Source organism: Hermetia illucens, chromosome 4 (genome assembly GCF_905115235.1).
Source record: "Hermetia illucens chromosome 4, iHerIll2.2.curated.20191125, whole genome shotgun sequence".
In the NCBI taxonomy this organism is placed as follows: Eukaryota; Metazoa; Arthropoda; class Insecta; order Diptera; family Stratiomyidae; genus Hermetia; species Hermetia illucens.
In genome coordinates, this window is record NC_051852.1 from 137739878 (window position 1) to 137766748 (window position 26871).

Sequence of the window (26871 nt, forward strand, 5' to 3'; positions counted from 1 at the left end):
GGTAAACACGTGAATTGTCTTTGGCAGCCATTTGTCGATTTGCATCTGTCGAACAGATGGCTGTGTGCTGGGGAGCTCTTTCCTGAGACGGAGGGGTTCATGTGTGCCATTCAGGATGGCGTGGTCGCCACCCGAGCTTATAAAAAGCTCATCATGAAAGAACGGGTGGAGAACGACCAGTGCAGAATGTGTGGTTCGGCGTTAGAGACGTTGGACCATCTCATTTCTGGCTGTACTGTTATGGCACCGGTGCAATACATCACCAGGCATAATGCTGTATGTAAGGTTATCCATCAAAACCTTGCATACAAGCATGGGCTGATCACGGGGACATGTCCGGTTTACCGATACGAGCCGCAAGCAGTACTTGATAGTTCTGCTTACAGCATGTATTGGGACCGGCAAGTTCTGACTGATCGCCATACCGCACACAACAAGCCTGACGTACTGTTAGTTGACAAGACAGGTCGCTCCGCGTATATTATTGATGTTGCTATCCCCCATAATAGCAACATTGAACGGAAATACGTGGAGAAGAAGGTGAACTATGAGCCATTGGCTCGGGAAATCAAAGAAATTTGGCGTCTCGAGCGGGTGGTTGTAGTTCCCATAATATTGTCAGCTACAGGTATTGTACCTAAATCCCTGACGGCTTCCCTTGATGTCCTGGGACTTTCGCACAGTCTGGTTCAAACCTGCAGAAGTACACCATTCTGCATACGTGCTCGATGTTGCGGGGAGTACTCGACGGATTCTCCCACTGACCTACCACCGGCCACCACCACCAGTGCCCCTTTAGTTTTTAAGTAGGTAGGATCGTCCGAGCCTAAATGCTTGGCACTTAGTGCTAGTATTAGGTAAAATCCGGCATCTGCCGAGATTGTGATAACTCGGAAATAATAATCGTTGGCGCAACAATCCATATTGGATCAAGGCCTTGAAGTGTGTTAGAGCACTTCATTCAAGACCGTAACGGTACACCACAGTACACTGTGGGAGGCAATGTGGTCAGCATTGCGCTCGCCCGAGATTATTACCCTGATTTGACTCAGGTACTCATTCACAGCTGAGTCGACTGGTGTCCGACATCCAATCACGATAACAAATTCCTCTGCCCCCAGCGAGATTTGAACCGCGACTTTCCGCTACGATAGCCCAGCGCTCTAACCACTTGAGCCATCCGGACACTCAATCAACAGAGATCCTGAAGATAAAGAATAAACAAATGATCTCCACAACCACCTGAGGAACGTTATTATTGATACGGCCACAAACATACTTGGCCCCAGCCGCAAGAAAAGAATATAAGCTAGCTATGGAACGGAAGAATGCTGCATACAGGGTCATGTTGCATTCTGAAAGAACGCGGGCACGCGCAGAGACTTACCACGAACTCTTTCGAGCGGAGAAGCGACTTCACAGACGGAAAAAAGGAAGCCTGGGAGAACCAACATGTCTGTGAACTAGAAAAGTACAAGGAGCAACCGCACCAGGGGCGGAAGTTTTACGAATAAGTCAGCAGGATGAAGCCTTATACACCTCCATGCTCATCCTGCGAAACAAAGAGGGAATTTCCGACAGAATGGGCATATTGGAGCGATGGGTTGATTGCCTTGATGAGCTACTGAACAACCAGAACATCGGCGAGTTGGGGGTCCCGCCAACTGAAGACGACGGATGGAATTACAGCCGAATTGGTAAAATATGGAGACGACCAATTACACCAAGTAGTTCATCAACTTGTGCTCAAAGTGTGAGATAGCGAATCAATGCCTGACGACTGGCAGAGAGGAATTATCTGTCTGTGCAGCAATTATAGGGGTATCTCGTTACTGAGTACCATCTATAAGATATTCTCCGTTATCTTGCTAGGCCGGATAGTCCCATACGCTCAGATCATCATTGGCCCATAGGCTTCACTCCAGGCAAATCAGCAACAGATCAGATTTTCTCTCTGCGGTAAGCGATGGAAAAATTGTTGAAATATTTGCATTAGTCGCACCATCTTTTTATCGACTTTAAAGCCGCCTATGATAGCACAGCCAAGGTAAAACTGTACACGGCCATGAGAGACGAACGGACGAAATTGTTAAGACTGAGTAGGCTGACCCTCACCAATGTGCGAAGCCAGATAAAAGCAGTAGGATCACTCTCAAGACCATTCGACATCAACAACGGTCTACGACAAGAGGATGCCCTATCATGCGTCCTCTTTAACCTGGCCCTCGAAAAAGTGATCCGTGATGCTAAGATAAATGCAAGAGGTACGATCCTCTTTAAGTCCACCCAACTACTGGCCTATACTGACAATATCGACATCATGCGAAGAACGACCCGAGACATACAAACTGCCTTCATCCAGATCGAGCAGGCGGCGCGAGATCCTGGACTGCATATCAATAAAGACAAGACAAAGTATATGGTGGCAACGTCAGCACCGAAAACCAACCAACCAACAACATCAAACCGCACGATGATGAAATCCGCGCACGGTTGTTGTCAGCCAACAGAGCCTATTTCAGCTTACAAAAACTGTTTCGCTCGAAACGTCTCCCCATATGTTCAAAGCGCTTACTGGACAAGACGGTGATCCTGCCAGTCCTTATGTATTCCTCGGAGACTTGGGTTTTTAGCAAAAAAACTGCGAACTCTTGGCCGCGTTCGAGAGAAGAATCTTCGGAAGACCATCAAATCCCTGTAGCTCCAGAAGATATTTCGAAAACGGCAATATTTACACCCTTCGGACTCTTCGAGTTCATATGGATGCCATTTGGTCTGTGCAATGCAGTGCAAACTTTTCAGAGGTTCATCCTCTCCGTCCTGAGAAACCTTAACTTTTGATTTGTCTACTTGGTTCATGTTTTGGTCGCCTTTTCTTCTGAGTCTGAGCATTTGGAACATCTGGAATGCGTTTTTCAACGTCTCCTTGATGCTGGTCTTGTGAAAAGTGCAGATTCCTTTAACACCAGGTGAAGTTTTTATGTCACACGATTTCCCATGAGGGAATTCAACCAAATGCGGACAAGGTTCAGGCCATTATAGACTTCCCACAACCTAAGACGGTTGAGGATCTGCGAAGGTTTTTAGGCATGTTAAACTTTTATCGTCGTTTCTTGCCCAATGCGGCACAATATCAACTTGTCGGGACCCAAGACTAAAGACTCACGCCTAATTGCATGGTCTACAGAGGCTCCAAGCTTTTGAGCTACCTAAACAATAGGTGGCTGAAGCTATACTCCTGCCATTTCCTCAAACAGGTGTACCAATAGCCGTATTCGTCGATGCCTTAGACATCGCGGTAAGTATTGCCCTTCACCAAAAGGTGAACCAAACCTGGCAGCCGTTGAGCTTCTTTTCTAAGAAATTGAACACAGCTCAACAGAACTATAGCACCTATGATCGTTCCGATAATCTCTAGAAGGCAAGCTGTTCACAGTGATCACGGACCACAAGTCTCTTTCCTTCGCGTTTAAGCAGAAGCCCGGCAGAAACCCGGTACATGAGTTTCATAAGCCAGTTTAACTTGGACATCCAACATGTGTCCGGTAAGGATACTGTAGTTGCAGATGCTTTGTCACGCGTTTCAGAGGTTAAACTCTCTGCCACGGTAAATTTTTCAGCAGTCCCCGAGGCATAGAAGGATGACACAGTGCTTCAGAGCCTTAGGGACAACTCCAGATGCAAATTTCCAGAGTCTCCCCTTTTCGGTTCAACCTCCGGAATAGTCTGCGAGACCTGCAAAAAGGGGATTGTTGACCATATATTCCGGCCACTTTTTTTCACAAGGAAGCATTCTATGCAATATACGATCTTGCGCATCCAAGCATCCGGAAAACGAATCAGCTTGTCACTGCCAGAAGTGTAAAGTCACCAAGCATGTACAGAAAGAGGTAGGCTTATTTCCTCAGTCTACAAATGGTTTTCACACGATCCACATTGACATTATTGGCCTCTTGCGAGATTCGCATGGCTTAAAGTATTATCTCACAATGATCGATCGCTTCACGCGGTGGCCTGAAGCAATACCTCTGGCCGACACTTTCGCACAATCGTGCGTCGAGGCACTTTGTCGTGAATAGATCCCACGCTTTGGAATTCCAGCCAAAGACATTACTGGCCAGGGAATGGAGTTCCAGTCTACCCTGTTCTCGGAGTTGGGAAAACTGCTGGACTTCACACGCCATCGGACGACTGTGTACCATCCGCAATCCAATGCGATGCTGGAATGCTGGCATAGGGTACTGAAGGCCGCTATAATAGCACACGATGACTCCTCGTGGTCACAAGTCCTGCCTTTCGTTTTACTTGGCCTATGTACAGCCCATCGTGAGGAGTTTGCTGCCGAGTTTTTATAGTGGGAGAATTTGAGACTCCCCAGTGATCCTGTGTTCGATACCAGGTCACCCTTTTCCACCACTGGGTTTTTGCGTTTGCTCCGGGACACCCTGGCAAGATTTAAATTACCCCCGTCATCCCGTCATTCTTCGACGAGGGCTGACACCCCCAGATACTTGGATGTCTGCACACACGTCTTGGTTCATGTCGATGCTTCCCGGAAGCCCTTGTAGCCACTATATGAGGGCCCATATGAAGTGCTGAACAGAGCGGAGCACTTCCTTAGGCTTGACAGCGGCAGCAAGCCCAAGAACGTCTCCGTGTCCAGGTTAAAGCCTTTTGTCTCGGGAGCAGAGGTTTCGGGGAGAGTCATTGTTTTATAATTATGTTTTATGAATAATAAATCATTTCGATTACTGGACAAACGTAGCCAAAAATTATTTGTGAATCCCACAACTTAGTGCTAGTATTAAGTAAAATCCGGTATCAGTCGAAATTGTGAGAACTCGGAAATAATAATAATTTCCTCTAGGCTTAGTAGAGCAGTTCTTCTTCATTTTCCAAACTTTTTTTACTTGAATTTGGATTGTTGAGTTTTGTTCCAGTGAGTCTTGATAATATAGATACTGGACGTCATATCTAAGTCCGTGTCTGCAAATGTGAGTCCTCATGTCACGATCCCGACAGAGCCACGAGAGATTGGAGTTTTCTCTTCTTTTTCGCTGCATTATTCACGATAGAGATCAATTATTGATCAATTCCCTGAGGAGGAACGATCACTTCTGACCTTGACAAACCAGTATCAGAAAATCACAACACAAACCGTTTATCAGGAAACCATAAATTGAAAATAGCAGATTGATCATTATGTCATTAGCCATAAGTCATGATTTCTGCCAATCAAGGGTAATTTTTTTGTGTTGGGAAAATGAAGTGTAAAGTGTTAATGTTTAACTTTTGCTGACTCACAACCACAACATGTTAGAACTCGCGGAATAACTTTTATATAAATAGATAAGTATCTTAACCAAATAGTATAAGAATAGAAAAAATGTATGAGAAACAAAACGATAGAAAAGAATGTACTTACTCGACAGTATCTGGCCTATTGTTGAACCCTGCTCGTGTTAGCTATTCTGGAGACCCGGTGAAAGTACGTACCCCGAACACAATTTATGTACTCCACTATCTATTCGAAGCTAGTATCGACAGTTACCCGATCGCTTTGATTCTACGTTCGTTAAGACTAGGTATCCAGCTCAATAGCCATTCTTGGCACACTTTACATGTGGAATATCTTTTTGCCTCGATAGTCTGCAAACAACGGAAGAAAGTGATAAGCTATCTGGACGACCGACGTACCGAAAATGCAAATGAGAAGGCCATTCGTCAAAGCTATGTATTCTTACTCACTTTATTGGAATCACCGATATCTGGTTGTGGGGTGCAAAATCCGGAAGATTTGGGCAGTGGAATTGTACGATGAAGTGCTAGTTTCCCAGCTTATTTGTTGTGAATATTATATACATATGAGTCTGATGATTGCAGAATTGAATGAAGTTGATTACGCTGTGGTTGAAAAAGAAAAAAGTTCTCGTGAATTTTTTAGTAATATAGTGTCAGTTAGAAGTCTGATTAATTACAAGATCTAACCATCTCTAAATTTCTTGCTATAATTTCGAGTAATTCCCCATCAAAAAATAATTAATAAAATAAAAATAGGACCAGTTTTTTTTCCGAAGATACTGGCCTAAATGTGTTTCACCCAACAAAATCGCGCCTGACTCCTCTCGTATCTCTGCTGAACTACTATAAACTGCTAAAGTGTTACAGGCCTATTTATTCTTCTATCCATTGATTGCCATCAAACAATCTTATCTTTTTTGTCTTATTTTTCTCCCTATTTGATTTTCATTGAAGTTGACCTTAAGTTTCTTCATCATCACAGTTGATACTGTGCAAGTGATAAGTCTTATCTTTCCTTGGTTTTTCTTATTCTTAATTTATTTCGGGTACATCTCCTATTTCAGCCCTCATAATATACATATGTGCCCCAATAAGTGTCAATGTTAGGTTCCACCTTCCGTCCATAAATCCTCCGGAAGATCCTCGCAGCAGGGAAACAGGTAAAGCATCTGATTTAGTTCAGAAACTTACTGTCTTATCAGAGCCCTGAGAAAAGTAGATAAGAGCATTTTTGAAAGTAGGGATCAATCTGTAGGTACATTTGCATATTCCCATTGTTGCTGCAAGTTTCTTAGCCAATTTCCGCTTTTCTATGCTTTTCATATAATACTCTAGGAAGTTATGCTTCCCATTACCAATCTGTGAATATTTTGATTGGTATTGTTTCCACGAAAGCAAGCGCTGTACGATCTGAAATGATCTTGAAGGCGTGACACATCCCTAACACAGTTTCTCTGCATACCACCCATTATACGTATGTACTATAAGATACTCTCTCCCCAAACTGGCATTTAATACAGCAAGTTGAGAATCATCATGTTGCCATAGTTTTCTCGATAACACCCTTGTGAGGTTCGGTTTGCAAGTGGTGATATGATTTTCAGCTCTACTATAGAAGTTTTTTGATGAGTTCAGTTTTCTGCCTGCTTATAGCAGTGTCCTTTAACCATGTCTTTATTATATTGATTTTTTCACATGAACGCGCGGTAGCGTAATGCACTAACATGTTTTTTTCCGAAGCTGAAAGGTGGAGCTCATCGTTGCCCTTGATATTTCGTGATAGTCCGTCTGGAGTAGAACCCTTTTGGAACAAGGTCAGTAATATACCAGTCAACCAGAGTAGTCAAATAGTCGAAAATTGTAAATTTTCACTAAAAGTTGTGTTTAAGGGTCTATGTATGTGTGTCTATATATTGAATTTACCATAAAAAGGGGGCAGACCGGACCAATTGGAAAGAAACTTTCTTCCTCATAAAAATAGACGACGGTCCCGTCTAGGCCAGAGGTAACTCAGCAGACTATATGTTGTTTGGCCCTTCATATATTATATAATAACTCATAACACTTCGTGGGCATAAATTATATTCATAACAAGAACTGTCCAGTAATTCAGGCCTAAGCCGGCCGAGGCAGAACTCAGTTTGTGTTTAAGGATGTGAGGGTGTACTGAACTGTGTTTCGGTCAACGGAATGACGCAATTCTTGCTTAATGCTTTTACTCATTTTACCAAATCTCCTTCTAGGATAACCAATTTTCGATGTAATTTCCCTCCTAGACCTTTCACAACCCATAGTGCCTAAAAGATATATGAGTCTATGTGGAGACGGTTGGTCTGAAGGTGGTGCATCAACAAGAATTGCTGCTTTTTCATTGATATAAAAATATCTTTTTTTTTTCTTATCGTTCGAAGATCTTTAACGGCAGCGCTCATCTTTTACTGAAGGAGGAATTGCTGAGTGGAACCACTTCGCTGGTAATCCGCGGAGATATCTGATCTCTCATCTTTTGAACAATATTTTTATCGGTCATGGAATATCGGTTTAGTCAAAAACCCTTGCATAATTGTTTGAAGTGACTCCCTGTCAATCCTAGCTGCTTCAGAGGACGCATGTTATCCTTAACGGTTCACTCAAGATGCAGAGATACGAGTTATTCAAGCAAGCAGTTCTAATCCCTTAGCTGGCGTTACACCTGCGTCCTATAAGCTGGCATACTTTGGAATATTCCGAATCAACAGTTCTCTGCTGACATCGATGGGGTGCTGCGAGCCTGACCTTGCCTAGGTGGTAGTTATGCTGCATATCGTGCATCAATCCCCTCCGGGAGCTTGGTCGGGTTGTGTGCATTGAACCACTGTTAGTAGACCGCGTTGCCCCGAACAATTGCTGATCAGCGAAGTATAGATCAGGTCTCAGGGCACTGACGCGGGGGCTTTGCCTTGAATGGACGCTCGTGCCTGACTACCACCGTCCACCCATTTGCACATGATACGTTGGTATTAATTGCATGAAGAATAGAAAAACATAAACCGAGGAGCTGGTGAGGAAAGAAGAAAATCTGGGTGCATCGTTTAAGCAGCGTAGGAAATACCAATGGCTGAAACACCTCGCAAAGTCATGCGATTGCCGGTCCGTAGTCACTAACTCCAATACTCTGCAATGTTGCTTTTCCGAGAAGAAGTCCAGAGGAGATCTTTCAAACTGGGCAGGTGGCTTTGGGCCTTGACCGAGTGGAACTCCATTGCCCTTGCCAGAGCTGAAGAGAAAATGCTTATTCGAAAATATGCGGTGATTTTGGAACGCATGCAGGTTTCAACCTTCTTTCAAAAAAACATCAGCAAAAGTGTGAAATGTGTGGAGAGTGGAAGACCTAGTAAGTCGCATTGACTTCTACAGATGGACATGAACAGCAACAAAAAGCGCGTGAAAAAAAGAAGCAGGCCGAACAACCGCTGGGAGGACTGTGAATGCCAAACAGGGCGCAGATAGTCCATTGAAGAGCGAAATGTGGAAGAGCCAACTGGACAAGAGAAAATTTTTTCAAGATGGTCTTCAGGGCAAAGAAAGGAGCCCCGCCCATCGCGTCTATCCGGAGTGGAACAATGGTAACCAATAATAAAGGAACAAAAGAAAAGGCAGAAAAACCAACGAGGGGTAGGCCCCCAGTTTTGCATATTAAATCGTTGGAACGCAGAGCTTTTACAGAAGTCCTCCACGAAATCCGCTGTAACATCACACCTGAAAACTATGGAACGGAAGTGGCTCCTATACGGGAAACAAAAGTTGGTGGAATCTTCATTGAATTAGATCCAAAACAACAGACAATTTAGGCGTCCAAGCGTCCTCCGGTTGACTCTTGTGGGATTTGGTTTCAAGTCTGTGTGTTCTTTTTATTTTGACTGCTTAACAGAAAAGGCAAAGTGGAAGAAACCACCATGCGTGAATGTACAGAGGCAATCAATAACCGGAAACCAAGAACTCATTGCGGTGGAGGTTGCCAAACTGGAAACTGTTTAACGGTGGGAAAATTAGAATTGTAAAATATAAGCTCAGGTAGCCGTACTACAATCTACTGGCAGACTTACAATGATGCTGAGAGTTCCGTTCTCTGCAAGACTTGTACCGCGGCTGTTGAAAGCGGTGCACATACTGTTAGATCGGGGCGGTGTGCAGCTTTCAGGGCAGAGATGAAAAGAGCTAGGATGCGATTAATATGATCCGCACCTTATGAATCAACCTGCACGGGAGTGCAGCCGTAAATGAATGTTATGTGCAAAGTGGTCGACACGTGATTATTATTTATGAACCTGATGGCAACAGTCTGCAGGGCCGTCATTCTCCACAAGGCACCTAGCCGTGACCAACCTTCAATGTATTGAGGGACTATATTCTTATAAGCTCCGTCACTTCGCATAGCGTTTAAATGAACGGGGAGACTCCGCAGAGCAAACCGCACGGCAGCAGTTAGTCGAAGAGGTGGATGGAGGTCGATGAAGACTGAAGGTGTACAAACTGGTGTTTCACCACCGGCCGTACCTACTGTACGGCGAATTTGAAGTGTATCTGAAGAAAGGGTATTTTTTTTAGAAGGTGGTAAGGCTCGTATTGATTAGAAAAGGCAAAAGAGACTCTGATCTTTTGTCGTCATAACGACTGGTATGGTGCAGATGGAAGAGGGATAGCAGAGGAGTCCATTCTTGGCCCGTACCTGTGGGACGCTATCTTCGATAGTCTTGATAATGAAAAAATAAGCTGATTGATTATGCAGCAGACGATTTCGCGGCATGTTGCCGGAGTAACTGCCGAACAGGCGTAAAGCAGAATTGATGCAATGGCCAAGTGGATGGACGACTGCCAATGTTTTCAGCCTTACGCTGAAAAAAATGCGAAATAGTCATAATTACTAAAAGAGGAACACAACTTCTAACCTGCATCTCGCAGTGATCGACGTTCGATTCGAAGTTCGACTTTTTCGAGGAAAAACAACAGGATGGCTAGCAGGAGTTTCAGCCTTAAGTCAGCAAATTTCAAATCTTGACGCTCCTACCTTTAGCAGGAGATGCTTTCTTATAAATGGAATGAAATTCGTTCTTCTCTGTAGAGCGGAGCTATGGGCTAGGACTGTTTGCATGGATGTGTATCGTAAGGTCCTTGTGCAAATGCGAGGACGAGCCGTTTTGCGGGTGAGGTCTGCTTTCCATGCTGTTTTTGAGCTGGTTGAATTAGTAATCACGGAAATCACATCCTTGTTGCTAAGAAATACAAGGTTCTACTAGGTAAGATTCCCTGACTGTGTTTTCTGTATTGGAATAGTAAATATTGAACTCAACCGACAGTGGAATCGGAGAGCTATTTGAACAAGCAGATTCCCTCTTCTCTCCCCAATCGTTGGTGAAGGCTTCTGGAGGTCAGCCCGAAATAGTGGTTCCAGACGAGTGCGCTGACGATGGAAAGGTGTTTAGTTGATAGTCCAATTGCTTGCCGTCGTGGGACTCCAACAGTCAGTGCGTGTGTGTATTTACTCACTTAAGCACCGTCTACTAGACTTCTAGCCTATTTTGGTGAAAATGTGAACAAAGATTAGTCGATTATTTGGATTTCCGCTGGGAAATCCACTTTTTCCTAGTATTGATGATCTCTACAGTCCCATCTGCATTAAGATTTACTCAATATGTGCTCGCTTTCATCTCTCCACGTTTGAAACCAATTTCCGTGTAGAAGTTTGGTAGAATATTTTCTAACCTGCCTAGTCATAGCATGTGTCTGGATCTGTAACCGAGCGCGATTCCTCTTTGCTCATTAACTAGTTCAATTATACAGAAATTCCCAGCAGACGACGGCTTCCTGCATTCATTACCGTGCTAGCCCAGATATAAAATTTCCCGACAATCACCAGCCTTCATCACATTTCTTTCTTTGCCATCCACATTTCAACTGTCCATAATATGCTGCGTATATATAGTCAATTAATAGTACGTTAGTTCATCCACTCCTGATTGCAATATGTCATCAATGAAATTTATTGCATTCGCCACTTGCATAGAATTAGCAAGAATCAGTTCAGAGCGCGTAACTCAGATTTCTTCAAACAAGATCCATTATACCGTTGTAATCAAATCAGGCGATGATGGACTAGTTAGGATGTAACCTTGCTCATGCCACAGGTTCGGAGCTCGGCAATGGTTATGCCGCTTGTAATTATCTATAGGAGATGGGGATAGTATAATGGGTCTACTAAAGGTCCTAATGCTGGAAGGCGTCCCTTTAAGACAACTTTCTTCCTATTCACGGCGATCTTACTTTTCTCGGCAGTGTGTCTGCTATCGACATATTTATCCTTTTCAAGAAAATGATTATATACCTGGAGTCCTATTTTTTTTTTGTGGAATCGACAATAAAGCGTATTTATGTATTGTCCGTTTCCTCCCATATTAACCACGATGCATGCCCCATTCCGGCAAGCGCCTCTCATTGCCACATATTGCGTATTATTGACACATTTTACGTATTGTCTCGGTTAATTTATTCTGATGGATTGGTGAAGTATCCTTACATGAGATATTGAAACTAGAATTTAAACACGACAAACGACTCGCTCTATGCGGTCTTCTGTAGCGGCCAACAGAGCTTTTTTGGAACTCATAATAAATAACATCCCTTTTACTCCGGCCGATTGAACAGGAGGAGGATAATGCCCATCTCTGACAAAAATACGACTTCATCAAAGCTGCTGTACATTACGACCCCATGTATGGATGCATTGTTCGATTTGTCTATTGAGCGGGGGCTTAAGAACACACATGAAGTATTCCCTGCTTGTCGGAAAAGGGGACCAAAAGAACTAGAAACTTATATCAAAAGAGGGGCGAAGACGGCTACGATTTCGTACTAGGGCAGAGGCAATTCACAAGATACAGCCTCACCTCTGCCCTGGGGCACTGTGACCGAAGCGGTGTTACACGCTCCCTTTTATAATTCCCAAAACATGGCAAGTGTGCGAACTATATCCAACGTAAATCCGCCTACAGTTCGGACCAAAGCTACACAAATTTTTGTTTAGGGATTCAGGGGTCATAAATCCGCATTCACTTGATGTCGGATCGGACTAAATGGAGAGCAACCTACTCCCACTCTTTATGGTCCATGGAGTCCTCTTTTTAGGCATGAAACCGAAGCCCTGTTCGTCCCTCTTTTGATTTTTGAACTTTGGGTGTTAGACCCAAAAAAAGAGGACTCCGTGAACCATAAAGAATGCGATTAAGTTGCTTTCCATTTGATCCGGTCCAACAACAAGTGGATAGAAATAGAAGCTTATAGGCTAGCAGCCTGCAAATTTCGAAACTTTATTGCCAGCGAAACGAGATAGATTCTGGTTCAGCACAAGAAGTATACTTAATACGTGCCGTCTGCGCGATCCGACCATCGACCATCAGTGGGAAAACTGCGTACTGTGCAAATAATACAAACTCTAACCTGTCCGAGAATTTCGATGAGCACTGGGCCGCCGTCAGCAGTGTCTTTATTTCTAGCGTAAGTGTTGCTGTGTCCCAAAGGTGGCATGGAACGTGGAGGCAGATCGACGAATGTAAAGCCTTTCACACGCCTTAACAATCCATAGTCGATCTGATCGCCTCTTAAACTGAAAACACCATAGACGTACCGGCAAGCCGAACGACACGATCAGTTCAACCGCGGCCGTGAAAGGCTTTGAGAAGTGAAGTTTTGATGTATATACCCCACACTTACTGATCTTATTTCAGGTTAGCCGGATGGACGAATCGTTTTTCAATCGATCACCGGCCACCTGTGCAGGTGAAGCTGGCATTCTAGGCGGACCCCATACACGGTCCTTTATGTCTACTGATAGCGGCAGCGCTAGGACGGCTTTCGTTGTTTTGTCTGAAATCTGGAAAGGAAACTATTTTAACACCAACATCAAGTTGAGGCTATGTGGGAGCAGCATATAGAAGGTGACCACTGCTGTTACATGAAAGTTTTCAATTTTAGTTTAACAGAGATCTGAATGAAAAACTTCGTTGTAATGCCGGCCAAATACCTGTTTCCGTGTTGATCAAAAGGCGGAAGTTGAAGTATATAGGTTACATATTAGAACGAGGCGACTATTCCGTTGAGGCTTATTTCATGAAATGGAATCACCTTGAGTTGGCTTAGCTGGGACGATGCTGCCACAGAAGGTACTTCTGCTGTATTACAACAACACTCGCCTTCCCTCTCCAACTGCTAGGTATTTAGACCGTTCACTGATTTGTAAGTAACAAGGGATCCACATACTGTCGCCTTTTCCCAGTCGTTCCTGATTTGAAACCAGTGACCCAATTGTATCAAGGAAAACGCTCGATGATTTCTGGTGTAGCAGGACCCACACTTGTGTTGCAATTCTGGAATAAGAGCGGATTTAACGATGACACCTTTGGTCACTTCTTCGCTTTCACTGCCAGTCCAAACCTACTCAAATGGTCGTAATAGATTCCAATGCAGTAGCTGAGTGGCAGAACAACGCACTTGGTTACTGCGCCTGTGCAATTGGCATGTTTGTAACGGTGCGACCAAGTTCCATGATTGAAAATAGGATTTGAAATAATCAATAATGAAAAATGAGTTTTCATTTGTACAAAAAACTGAATTACCGAAGCTGTCAACTCACCCAACCTACATATAGTAGGTCCTTCGGGACTATCGGCACAACTTTCACTTTTCTAGCCTCATGGGCTGAAAAGGCCTTCTAATGCAAGCGCCGTTGGATTGGTTGAACCTTTATCGAAAAACTTCCCCACCTCCTCTTGGCTTAACTTACTCTGGAAATAACTGGATTTGCTCTTGGGAGTGGTTTGTTTCGGTTGAGCACCTTTTTTAAATCAATTGCTGAATTAAATACTGCATTGGTTAAATATTCACTAATAAAACACCGCAGTTGAGGAAATGGGAGTGCTGATTACCAAAAGCGTTATTTGGAACTTCTGCACCATAAGATTCTTCTCTGGGTGCCTTTCCTGTAGCCATTTTGGTCCACGCACCAGAGATGTGCAAACATATACCCATACATTTTCTGTCAAAAATGCATGAGCACATATTTACACATCAATAGGTATGCCCCTATCCGCCACCTGGGGACGCGCCTGATAGGAGGTCTGGCCACTCCTCACAGGTCTGTATACCTACCTCTCCGCTTATCTGTTTGTTTGGTCTTCTGTATGTCTATCACACACCATATAGCTTCAAACTTATTTTCATGTACTACCATGGTGGACATCGTAATATTTTGGTTCCAAGCCCCAGCAGCATTCCTTGTTTTACTTCAGTTCCACTAGTCGTCACCTCGATAATTGCTGAGTTTTTCAACCTAAATTGATAAAGTTAGTAGTTAGTGCCATTCACAGATTTCGAACCCTTATCAGATTCTCTTATTCTTACTAGAAAGAGAGGGTCTTAAATCATAGATTCCAAAGTTCAATATAAAAAAGTCACATTTTCGTTTTTTTTTAATTTTTTTTCAATTATTGTATTTATACAAAATAAGTCTTCAGACATTACGATACTAATATTAAAGCGAGACAATAAAATTACCATAGACCCAATGTTATAGCTCGCTTCGATCACGCAGTTGCTGCTCCCGTTCCGATACATAAAGGAATACATCATTGGGAATTTGGCAAATTTTTCTCTCCTCCTTACATATGCTGAAGTACCGCTGCCGTAATAAATGTGCCGCTGCTTTCGGGTGCCGATTCCTTGTGAATATGCCCTTTTTATTTCCACCAGCCCGTGTGACACCTAAAGATTATGTTATAGAATTAGTTATTTACAGGATATATTTCAATGGGAATGATTGGGGAATATTGTAAGGAATGTGGAACGAAAGTAATATTATAACCAAATCAACTCAAAGTGCTAAAATCCGTACCCTTCCTCCTGATTATTTCCTTTCTTTTTAAATGAATTTTTTTTCTAAATTAATAAGCACTTCACAAGAAATCTGATTTACTCTTGAATCCTCCAGAGTCTGGCAAATACGAGTTCCTAAAAGCTGAGATTTTAAAGAGTTTAACCGACGCTGCCCTATAAAGCATGAAGAGATTTCCCGGATCTGTCCTTACCAACAATGTTATCAGTGGCTCGACCTCCTCCTATCAGCCATCGTCCGCACCTTAAAAGGAGTGAAATCATCCCCTCGACGAACTGGCTTCATTGTATGACTAGCTCATTCATGACTTACTTGTGGCAGTTAGCACATTATCAATGGCTGCCACCGTTGTAGCTCAGCCCCTACGGTCGAATCCTCGGTGGAGGATATGACAGCCATCTGCGCTTTAATTGCCTAACTCATCTCCCTCACTGGGAGGCAGGGAGAAAACTGACATCAAAAACGCCTTACATCGTGTTCTCGGATCTGATCACGCCCATTTCAGCAACCCGCAGCACAAATAACGGTGTTGGTTCCATTGCACTTACGGCAGTCACGCATTGAACTGCAAGTCTCCCCTAGAATTCTTCCAGCAAAACATTAAATGGTCGGCGTTACTAAAGCTCCCACCGAAAACCGAACATCGAGTCTTCGGTTGGACTTTTACTGTAGTCGACTATTTTGAGTGCAAGAAGAAAATGGTAGCACAAATTCTACGTTCTTCGACCACTGCGCGTCAAAAATTTCACGCATTTACTCGATGACATTAAGTGCCCTTAGAAACTTGATTTGCTCCTCCTGGGTGCAGGATTTCCTGTCACTACAACCTGACCGCCGATTTTCGAGGTCAACAGCTTTTCGATGCTACCACTTACCTCATATTAATGGACTATATGGCCTTGACGCCAGAGGATAGCGCCTCCGCCACTAGCCAGATAGAGCCTAGGAACTAGGCAAAATCCTCAGATCCTCATCATGGAGAAGCGCCGAAGACCGCCGTCACGATGCCTTTTGGACTTTTTGGCTCGATTTTCCCTTTAGTGGACGGCGACCTGGTGCCACTCAGCGCAATGTTGATAGGTCTTACTCCGAAAAAAAAAGGTGGAGATTGCCTGGACCCCAGAAGCAGACGCCGCTTTTATCCATAGCAAAGATGCTTTCGCTTAAACGAATACCATGACCTTCCTCAGACCTGGCGCCTCGTTGGCCCTACGCAATGGAAGATCTCCGCTGCAGTGCCTTCGACCGCGAGCTTTTGACTGTCTATGCTGCTATTCAAAAGTTTTAGAAGATTCGCGGGGGCAGATCATTCATGATTTTCACTGAACAAGGCCCTTAGCTTTCGTAGCATCCCTCCAGAGTACCAGGAGCTTCAGCACATCCAAAGTACATTGAGCCTGAATTTCCAATCGCTCGAAGTTGCTTCGAGAGCAGTTAAACCCAAAATCAGCTTTACGTCGCGTACAGAATTTGAAGCCCTTCATAACTTCTCACACCTGAGCGCCAGGTATACCACACGTTTTGTATCCTCGAAATTTTGTTTGGCTTGGCATGCGGCGAGATCTCAATCGCAGAACGAGCTCATGCGAACCCTGTCAACCGATATTGCCCCAGCCGGAGGGATGGTTGGCGCATTGCACGTCGACTTCATTAAGCTTCCACTCTACTAAGGTTTCCGGTATTGTTCTACGATCGTGGAAAATTTCACCCAATGGTCGGAAGCAATACCGCTTCCAGACTAGGAAGCAGTCACAGTAACCAGAGTCCTCATCGACAGGTGGATCAGTCTACATGAGACGCCATTATCTACCATGATAAGCAAGGTCGTTCAGTTCAAAAAGCACATACACTACAGAACTCGTGCGAATCAAGGACTCTAGTTTTTTTCGTCCTCCGCGCTACTTTTTACGATTTGCAGGCAACCTCTGTGTTCTTCTCCACTGAGAATCATCCAGACGCCTGCTCCTCTGCACATCTCAAAACGGTCAGCTGCCTCGTCTACCACCTTACATGGCATGACACGATCAAATTCAGCCCAGCAAAATGCCGAAGCTGGCAGCAGTGCGGTGGTCAGTCCGAATCTCACTTTTGTTTTTGATCATTTTCAATACGACTATTCTTGTCTTTTCTTAATTCAGAGCGATTTGGCCAATGTCCGTGGTTCAGGGAAAAACCAAGCAGGGTCATTAGGCTGCTGCGCTCTTGAGAACAGATAATATCATTAGTTAAACCTCTCCATGCTCTTCACCCAAGGCAGGTACTTCAACCTCACTGATAATGAGCACCAAAATACGTCGATTCAGGACCTGAATTTTATGATGTCATATGTCGCTTCGATAATGGCTCCCATCAACAGCGTAATAATCGGTATCTTGTCCAGGTTTAAGGAATTTCAGACATACGAGGTTCACCAATTCGATATCTCTAAAAGCTATCTGGGATCACCCTTACGGATTAAGTGTCCCACCCAGCACAACCTATTCAGCCGCATTTTATCCACAGCGGACGACTGTATCGTCCAAAAATTTCGCGGTTATATTGGCTACGGAATCAAATACAAACCTTCGCTTTCTCAAAATCGATGAAGAGCAAATACAACGGTGATCCAAACTACGCACATTACCCCACAATGATTTAAAGCGTGTTAATGTAATCGATACAAATGGATCCAGAATGGAAACCAGCTTGCTTTCAAGGTGTTCATTAATGCTTTCCAGGATGTTTTTAGCCAATGCTTTCGCGACAGTAGAAAGGACGCAGATATCTTCCTATTGTCACACTCAAGGGTGCCCTGCAGCCGAATCGCGGAGACAGATCGTATTAAATTTGGAGTCCGACGGGGCAACACCTTTTCCACTGCGACCAGATTTAGTAGCGATATGCAAACGAAGCTAAACGACAATTAGATGATGGTCCTTTCGGGGCCAATATTACCACCTCTTTTGTTGCGCACATTCAGGAGACAACTCCTAAATCTACCGCTGATCGCTATATGGTCGAAATGATTAAATGTTCCAAAAGGTCATTTGGGTGTCGACTGATCGACGACGGACCTGTACTGGAAAACTATACTGTAAATGCTGAAGCGCTGAAGTCTACAAACCTTTCACCATTGCTGAAAAGGTCACCAAAGCCGTGTCCCCCCATCATTTTCTGAGGAAGTTATTGTCAGAGTCCACCTTGGCATTCAGATTACCCATAACGATCACAGGAAGCTTTTCCTGAAATGCGTGTAATTGCTCATAGAAAGCATCGTTCTCCACCGTATCAGAAATCTCCGTTGGCGTGAGGTACTATACAATTGCGAAACGTGGTCGAAATCCTGCCATATGAGGTGAGACCTTGCGATAGCCGTCAGTAAGAGTCCGACGCCGGATTCACACGCTGCCGCAAGAGGGGAAGGAGTACCAGATCCAGCTCCAGATCCCATCATTTCACTTCGCTCAGAACTAGAGAATTTATATCGCCAAACTCCTCACTAAAGTTGGAGAAAGGGAGCATTAAGCGGACCTCGACACTGTTGTTAAAAGCACGCGCACATTCCTGGAACTAATCATAAATGGTGTCCGATATCTAAAAGTCGTACCCAATCTCTATCCGTGAATTGTAAATTGTCTTTGTCGGGGACATTCTAGATCGTGTGGTCCATTTTCCAGGACAACTCGCGAACACCTCAGCAATCACGAACGCAATGCACAGTCTCATCGTTTTGCCAAGCATATTCTCTGACAATATGATCGGTCGCTAAAAGGGAATTGATAACTTAAGCTAACTTACGCGCCCAGGCATACAATTCTCCGATTGGCGGTGCCTCCAACGTATAAAAAGTGAAGTTTACATTTCTTACTATTATCATTAATATTATCTCTTTACCGTTCTGGCGAGAGAGAGGATGCTCCTCCCGAGAACTTTGTGGCGAGGTGCGACGGAAAAGAGACTTGAACCAAATTAGGTGGAGGGGAGCCCAGCATAATTTTCATCCAGTTTGGATTTTTTACAATACAGAAGGAGTTAAAATACTGAAGGGCGGACTAGGAGGGCGGACTAAGAGGGCGGACTAAGAGGGCGGACTAAGAGGGCGGAATAAGCTCTCAAACGTTGTATGCCTCAGTCTAATTTTCGCGGCAGACAAGTATATCTGCCAATTGGTTGTGACGAACCTTTGTACCTGAGTAGCAAATGGCACCTCGATAGGAACGAAACACTTCACAATTGTTGTTACGGGCCCCAATACCATGCCTTTGATTACATGCCCAACAAAGTTTTGTCAGAGGTCACGTTGATATTCAGATCACCCATCACATTAACAATTTCATCTTTAGGAAGCCTGTACTGGAATTTGGCAGCCACAATTCTCTCGCTTTGCGGTAGTCTTCAGCAGCAGTTCAACATCGGATCTTCGCCTTCAACCACTTGACTTTCCAGATTAAAAAGCACAGTGAGAACAGTGCAGCAGAGGGTATCTAACTTTGTTTAGGCTTAGAATGCTGCTGGAATTTAAGTTTAAATTAGGGAAAGCCAACAAAAAAAAAACGACGCAAGCATGCAGATGCGGGCGAAAAAATAGGGACAGCATATTTTCTCAAAAAAGTGCAGAGTTCAAGCTTTCATTAAAAAAAAAAAAATAAACAGAAGTCTTCCAAGAAAATATATGAATTTATGCTGGTGCTATTTTTGGCACTAGATGTATTTTTTTTAATTAAATGCTAAAATTAATAAAATACTCACCTTGTGCAGTCTTAAAATCAGCAAAATTCCATACGAATTCACCAATAAACCAATCATGCTTCCGTAACAAATCGAAAGCTTTGAAATGCTGTGAAAGTATCTTCGATTGATATTCCTCACTCCAAACAAATTCAGGCAACTGAAATGCAGTCTACAGTTAGCAGAAAGTTGATTTCCTTACATATCAAACGCACCGAATGGTATCCTTCAAGTGTGTCTGCGCCATACTCGGACATGAGAACAGGTTTGTCATGTCTTTTATGCCACGAGTCCGCTTCTTCCACTACATGTTGAGTAACCATATCTAAATGGCCGGGGTTACTATACCATCCATTGTAACGATTAAAGCTTATTATATCCAAATGCTTAGCCTGTCAAAAGAAATACTTCAAAATTAGATATTCGCATCCTTTCGTTTAGAGAGTTTAACTTACAGCCTTATCGTCCCAGGCGGGGGTAGCTATAGCGGCAGTAATTGGGCGTGTGTTATCTAGTGTTTTTGTGAAATTCGCGACTCTCCTAGGAAATAAATTGATATTCTACTTAGAAAGGACGCAATAGCAATATGAAAAACAGGCGTGTCAGACGGTTTAACGATCTGATTCTTCAATCAATAGGGTTACTGTTCTTGCTCCTATAACTTACTCAAAATATGCATCCGCTTGTCCAGATGCTGTTCTTGGTTCATTTGCAATGGACCACATCACTACACTTGGGTGATTTTTGTCACGATGAATTAATTGTTCAATTGAAGATTCGTGTTTGTCCAATAATGCTTGTCCGTAATGCCTGCATTAGAAGATATATTTAGCTTCAAATGCCTATTTATTATTTCATCGAAAAAAAAAACTGTCCAACTGAATTTACTTACTCTGTGTCTACACTGGGACATTCGTCAATTATCATTATTCCGTGCTCGTCAGCAAACTGCATTGATTCCTCCGAATATGGATAATGGGATGTACGATATGAATTAGCTCCAATCCATTTGATCAGATTGAAGTCCTTAGTTAATAGTGCTAGATCTAGACCCTTTCCCCTAATCTGAAGAAGAAAATACAAGTAAGATCAACTCGCCCAGAAAGCAGACCATCAATGCCACTTACATCAGCATCCTCGTGTCGCCCGAATCCTCTGAAATAGACAGGCTCACCGTTTATTAGAAACCTACTTTTGTCCCACGCCAGTGTCCTTATTCCGACCTTAAGCCTGTAGATATCAATGTCCTGCTGCTCTTCATTGCACAGTGATATTTCAAGAGTATATAAATATCCATATTCGGGGTGCATTAGATAAGGCCACCAAGGTTTAACATTGTCAACGATTAAGACGCCTTGTAGATCGGATCCCGATTTAGTCGTGGAAACCACATCTCCTTCCTTGTTCCGCAAGTTTACTTTCACATAAGTAAGCCAGTTTCCTTTGTCACCATTGATTTTGACCTCATATTGAACTATACCTGAAATGCGAAGAACTTAGTTGACACCCAAAAAGAATTGACAATTTTAGTTCTGTACCTTTTCTCTCGGATAAATCAGTTGTCACGGTTACATCCTCTATGTAAAGTTTTGGAGTAGTGTAAATAACAACAGATCGATGAATACCGGCGTAGTTGAAGAAGTCAAAACTGTACGACTGTATCAAAGTAACGCCATCGTCTCTAATAAATGGGAGAAAATATACTTTAACGTGGGCATGTTTATTTGTTAGATCACCTACGTTGCCTTTTCTAATATATTTCCTTGAGGCACAGTGGTTTTTAACAAAGCATTATCACAAAGTACTGTTATTAAGTTCTCTTCGCCATATTTAACAACATTCGATATTTCCGCTTCAAAAGGTAGATGACCGATTTCGTGTTGCAAAACTTGAACTCCATTCACCCACTGAAATTGGAACAACAAAACTGATGTAACATATGTAATGAATGTAAATGGCAGAATGACAGTCCAGAGTGGGTATGACCAAGTCCGGGGACAGAGCTATCTTAATAACCTAAAGTGAAAGTTGACCGTGCAAGTAAGTCCTGTCAGTGAGTAGTCCTCAACTGCCATTCAATCTACTGTTGCTTTAAGTGTGATCAAATTGATGGTCGGGGCCAATATTTCAAAAACATTGAAACAGACGTCAAAGTTTTCATCAAATTGAGGGTAACAACCACCACGTATTACCGAAACTGCCAAAGCTTCGTTAGGGTATGGCGGAGAGAAATGCTCAAAATCGAGCCTTATAGCGAGTTCCTGTGTGAAACAAGGTTGCACTATAAGCGCAAACCCAGCTTTCCCGTATTGACCATTCACAATCCAATCCTCGTTTCACCGCTGGTGGTACAACCATTCTTATCGACGAGTTTCACTAATATTTTCCACGCACCAACAGCTTCAAATGACTTGAAATTACTCTCATTTCCTTTGAAACAAAATCGTCCTAGGTTTTGGTGGATGTCATTTACTGTCCCGACCAATTCTCCGATGTCCACAATTTTCAGGGGTTTCATTTTTTCCTTGTCTGCCAACCAAGAACACAAGGTAATACCTGGTATTGAATAAAAGGCGAAGATCTTAACGAAAAACATCAGTTTTGGTTTGATGCACGGTCAAACCAGAATGGAGAAAGATTCCATCGTTTTCTCACAACCGCTCATCCCAACTTCAGCCTGTCCGACTTGAGCTCAGCTCTTCTCACGTTCCACGAAGGTATCTGGACCAATTTATCAACAACATTAACATTGCTGTTATCCGCTATTCGAATCATCATCATCATTAACGGCGAAACAACCGATATTCGGTCTAGGCCTGCCTTAGTAACGAACTCCAGACACCCCAGTTTTGTGCCGAGGTCCACCAATTTGATACCTATGCCATCGCTCCATCTTAGGCAGGGCCTTCCTCGTCTCCTTTTTCTACCATAGATAATGCCCAGACTTTCCGGGCTGGATCATCATTATCCATATGGATTAGGTGACCCACCCACCGCAACCTCTTGAGCCGGATTTCATCCACAACCAGGCGGTCGTAGTGTCGCTCATAGATTTTGTTGTTATGTATGCTACGGAATCCTCCACCGTCATGTAGGGGGCCAAAAATTCTTCGGGGGATTCTTCTCTCGGACGCTGCTAAGAGTTCGCAATTTTTCTTGTTAAGAACCCAGGTTTCCGAGGAATACTAGCGAGATCATAGTCGTGTGCAGTAAGAGATTTAACCCAGTTTTTGTAAGCTGAAATAGGATCTGTTGGCTGCCAACAATCGTGCGCGGATTTCATCGCCATAGCTGTTATCGGTTGTGAATTTCGACTCTAGATAAGAGAAATTTTCAACGGTCTCAAAGTTGTAGTCTCTTATCTTTCTTGTTATCGTTTGACCAGTGCGATTCAATGTTGTTCGTTCTTTCGTTTTTGATACTGACGTTGCCACCATATATTTCGTCTTGCCTCCATTAATGTTCAACCCGAGATTTCGCGCCAATCGCTGCCTGTTCGGTTTGGATGAAGGTAAACTGTATATCCCATAATGTCAATATGGTCAGCGTAGGCCAGTAGTCGAGTGGATTTGCAGAAGATGATGCTTCTTGCATTGACATCTGCATCGCGAATCACTTTTTCCAGGGTCAGGTTAAAGAGGAGGGAGGAATTCTCTCATGGCCGTGTAGAGTGTTACCCTGACTATGCTGTCATAGGTAGCCTTGAAATCGATGAAAAGATGGTGCAACTGATGACCATATTCCAGCAGTTTCTCCACCGCTTGCCGCAGAGGGCACATCTGATCTGTTGCTGATTTGCCTGGAGTGAAACCTTTTTGGTATGGGCCGATGATTGTTTCGGCAGGATGAGCATCGAAGTGTATTACGCGCAAACCAAGTACTTCCAACAACTATTTCGTGCGGTACTGCTAATTGAATAATCCGTTATCATTGGTATCCCTATGTAAGCTATGGGAGCCGACGTATCGCCTGAATACGAGCTCTGTCCCTACTTAACTATTGAAATCTCCAAGTATGATTTTGATATCATACTTAGGGTCCGCTAAACTGACTCGTAGAAGGTATCTTACTCCGACTCTACAGTCACCTTTGTAGGGGCGTGAACGTTAATGAGGCTTGTATTTCTAAATTTGCCTCGCAAATGCAGACTGTTTAGCTTTTCGGTTATGTTTTCAGAGACGATAACAGCAAGTCTCATTTTTTAGCTGACTAAGAAACCTACTCCGAATACACTGTTTACTTTTCCAGGAAACCGGTCCTTGCCCAGTGCATCTCCTGCAACGCTGTTACATCAGCCTTATATTGGGACAGGGTATCGGCTACCTGCTCAGCAGCATTCGGTTGAAGAAATCTACAACCTTGACAGATAAATCCTCTAACGAATTATAACCCTATACGACGACTACCTCCACAAATGTTTTTTCTACATTGAGCTGAACACTCACATTGATACTTTCAGAATATAGAGGAAAACCTACCCTCGCCTGGGTAAAACCACCCAAGAAACCCCAATGCGATCTCTTCTTTTCGCATCTTTTCACCCGAAAAGCCGAACATGCTAGCAGACCACTTCTTCCAAGCTCACCATTGCATTCTGCACAACCGCGATCAAATTTTCAAAACAGAGATCAGCGAATCAATTTCCAAATTTCAATTGACCATATCATTCTGCCGCGTACAATCCACACAAAACTTATTCACCTACCCCCACAATCACCCAGACCTCCGGAAAACCCTCACTCATCCATTTTATCACACCAAACGTCGTCACGATGTTGATCACGACGTCTATAAGCAAGAAATCGGTAAGTATGGATTGAATCTCATCCATGGCTCAAAAAAATATGCTCTAGAAATTTCCACCTTCCTTTCTCCAATCTCAACTATTGCTTTCTCAACACCCATTTCCCCATTAAACCGATAAGTGTTAATATGATTCCAATCCTGAAAAAAATGAAAATTTTCTTTATCCCGATAACTACAGGTCCATTTCCGTCCTATCTTCTTCTTCTCGGTATCAACTGGAATATTCCAATTATAGCTTACCTCCTAGACCTAAGAAAATCTTTCGACTCCATGGTCGTCTTGCCAAACTCATTTGTAACCCTTTCGAAATCGTGAACTTCCATTCGCAACTCTCAGCTGCCTAGGAAAGCGGAAATACCAACTCAATATCTAGCAACAGCTTTTATCCCCACACATATGTTCAGCAGGCATTTACCAAAGGTCAGTGTTCACCGCAGATTTTCCTAACCAAATCGTAACCCCAATCCCATCAATAACCTACAATACGCGGGTGACTGCATGCTTTGCAGGTCCAACAAAAACATTACTATATAAATTCACCGATACCCAACCCAACCCAATGGAAATCCCTATCTATCTTTTGATTCCCTATCCATCTTCGATTCCCCGCTCTTATATTTACAAGAATTGAGACCATTATAAGTACATTTCCGAATTTCCGGCATCGACGCTGTCCTCGTCCTTGATGTAACTAACTACCTAACCAAATCACGGACATACCTCACCCCCTTATAAGCCAGGTCATGCAGATTAGGAAAGCCGAAGAAAACCGTTTTTATATTCATCTGTTCCTTCAACTCCTCTCTTTCCTACACTCCCAAAACCACCTTTTTGACCCTCACAATAGAGCAATCTCTTACACTGGTAATTACTCCTAGGCCCAATTCATAAAATCTACCGAGAGTTTTCTGCCATGTCTAAAAAAGGACACAACAAGATATAGTTGACATGAAGGATCTAAGAACGTTAGGAGCAGGAGTTCTGAGCAGGAGAGTTCTGTTGATACCTGCGAGACCGAGACAAAAAGAATTCCACTATTGCGCTGATGAGTGAAGCCGCAGCAAATTCTCATCTATGAGGATGAGCAACTGAAGAATTGGAAAGAGTACTTCACCACATCTGGTGAGATTCCATCTCGACAATTGGAAGGAAATTTGCGCGCTTTTTGCTGTCGCGAAGATATTAGGGAGAATCATCCTGGAACTCATGAAGGATTACTTCGAGCAGGTTGGTTTTCGCTCTGGATCCATCAGTACCAACCACATTAACACTCTTCGGATCAGCGTGAAAGGGAGTTCAGATCATCGCTCCGCCCGCTCTTCATTGATTTCGAGAAAGGTTTGTACAGCGTGTATATAGAAAGCTCTACGCAGGAGGGTCATTCCGGAAAAAATAATAGCTATTACCAGACGGACATATGACGGTGCAAAATGTTAGGAATATCCACGAGTCAGAATATCAGAGGAATTTCAAGTCTAAACTGAAGTCACCCAGGATTGCATTTTGTCACCGATAATTTTTCCTTTCGTTATTAGTGAGGTTCTTCATGCTGCCTTCACTAGAGAATATGGAGCGGCTCGATGGACTATGCCACTTTTGCTCAAACACTTTGATTACGCTGATAACATTTGCGTACTAATCAAGTCATCAACCTTGACCAAATGGCTCTAGATTTAGAACAAGGGGCAAGCCAATTCAGACTGAAGATAAACACTAACAAAGTCAAGGTTCTCTCAGTCTGACTGGCTGTCGCCCTGTTCCTATTTGTATCAAAAAAGTTGACCAATTTATATATTATCTGAGTATTCAGGCCCAAGACAATAATAATCGATGAAGAACTTGTTTTGCGTACGGATTAGATACCCGTGGGCGTGTTGATTAGAACGCCTTAGTGAAGGGCGAAAACTCCATTATAGGTTATGACATGTAATGGATTCCACTATCCTAAGATAGCCAACGAGTGGAATGTCCTACTTGGCGTTGAACAATGGAGGAGGAGTGCAAGCTACTCAGGAAATCGCGGAGGCAGCTTGAAGACATTGCCAGGAATCGACAATGATGAAGCGGAGTTGTGCTGATAGGTGACTGCCAACGTGCAACTGATAATGTGTACTTCAACTAGGATTTCCGGTGAA

The 26871-nt window shown here is 43.3% G+C and overlaps 2 protein-coding genes across 6 annotated transcripts in view; both read right to left on the reverse strand.

Annotated features, from left to right (window-relative positions):
* The window catches only part of LOC119654258 (beta-glucuronidase-like), a 30641-nt gene extending 24607 nt beyond the window's left edge, over positions 1-6034 (reverse strand). The window contains exons 1-2 of the mRNA XM_038059521.1: positions 5749-6034; positions 5426-5649 (exon numbers count right to left, since the gene is read on the reverse strand). The gene's annotated coding sequence lies outside the window, so the exon portion shown is untranslated. The remainder of the gene's footprint in view (positions 1-5425; positions 5650-5748) is intronic.
* An 8478-nt stretch (positions 6035-14512) lies between these two features.
* The window catches only part of LOC119654257 (beta-glucuronidase-like), an 83637-nt gene continuing 71278 nt past the window's right edge, over positions 14513-26871 (reverse strand). The window contains exons 4-13 of one of the 5 annotated variants that reach the window (XM_038059514.1): positions 21671-21837; positions 21469-21611; positions 21058-21410; positions 20823-20995; positions 20597-20740; positions 20386-20470; positions 20146-20322; positions 19952-20090; positions 14887-15093; positions 14513-14662 (exon numbers count right to left, since the gene is read on the reverse strand). In XM_038059514.1, the coding sequence (XP_037915442.1) occupies positions 14900-15093; positions 19952-20090; positions 20146-20322; positions 20386-20470; positions 20597-20740; positions 20823-20995; positions 21058-21410; positions 21469-21611; positions 21671-21837 (1575 nt within the window). In that variant the 3' untranslated portion in view covers positions 14513-14662; positions 14887-14899. Of the gene's footprint in view, positions 14663-14788; positions 15094-19951; positions 20091-20145; positions 20323-20385; positions 20471-20596; positions 20741-20822; positions 20996-21057; positions 21411-21468; positions 21612-21670; positions 21838-26871 lie in introns of those variants that run through there. The other 4 variants (XM_038059516.1, XM_038059518.1, XM_038059519.1 and 1 more) reach the window with 4 other exon arrangements.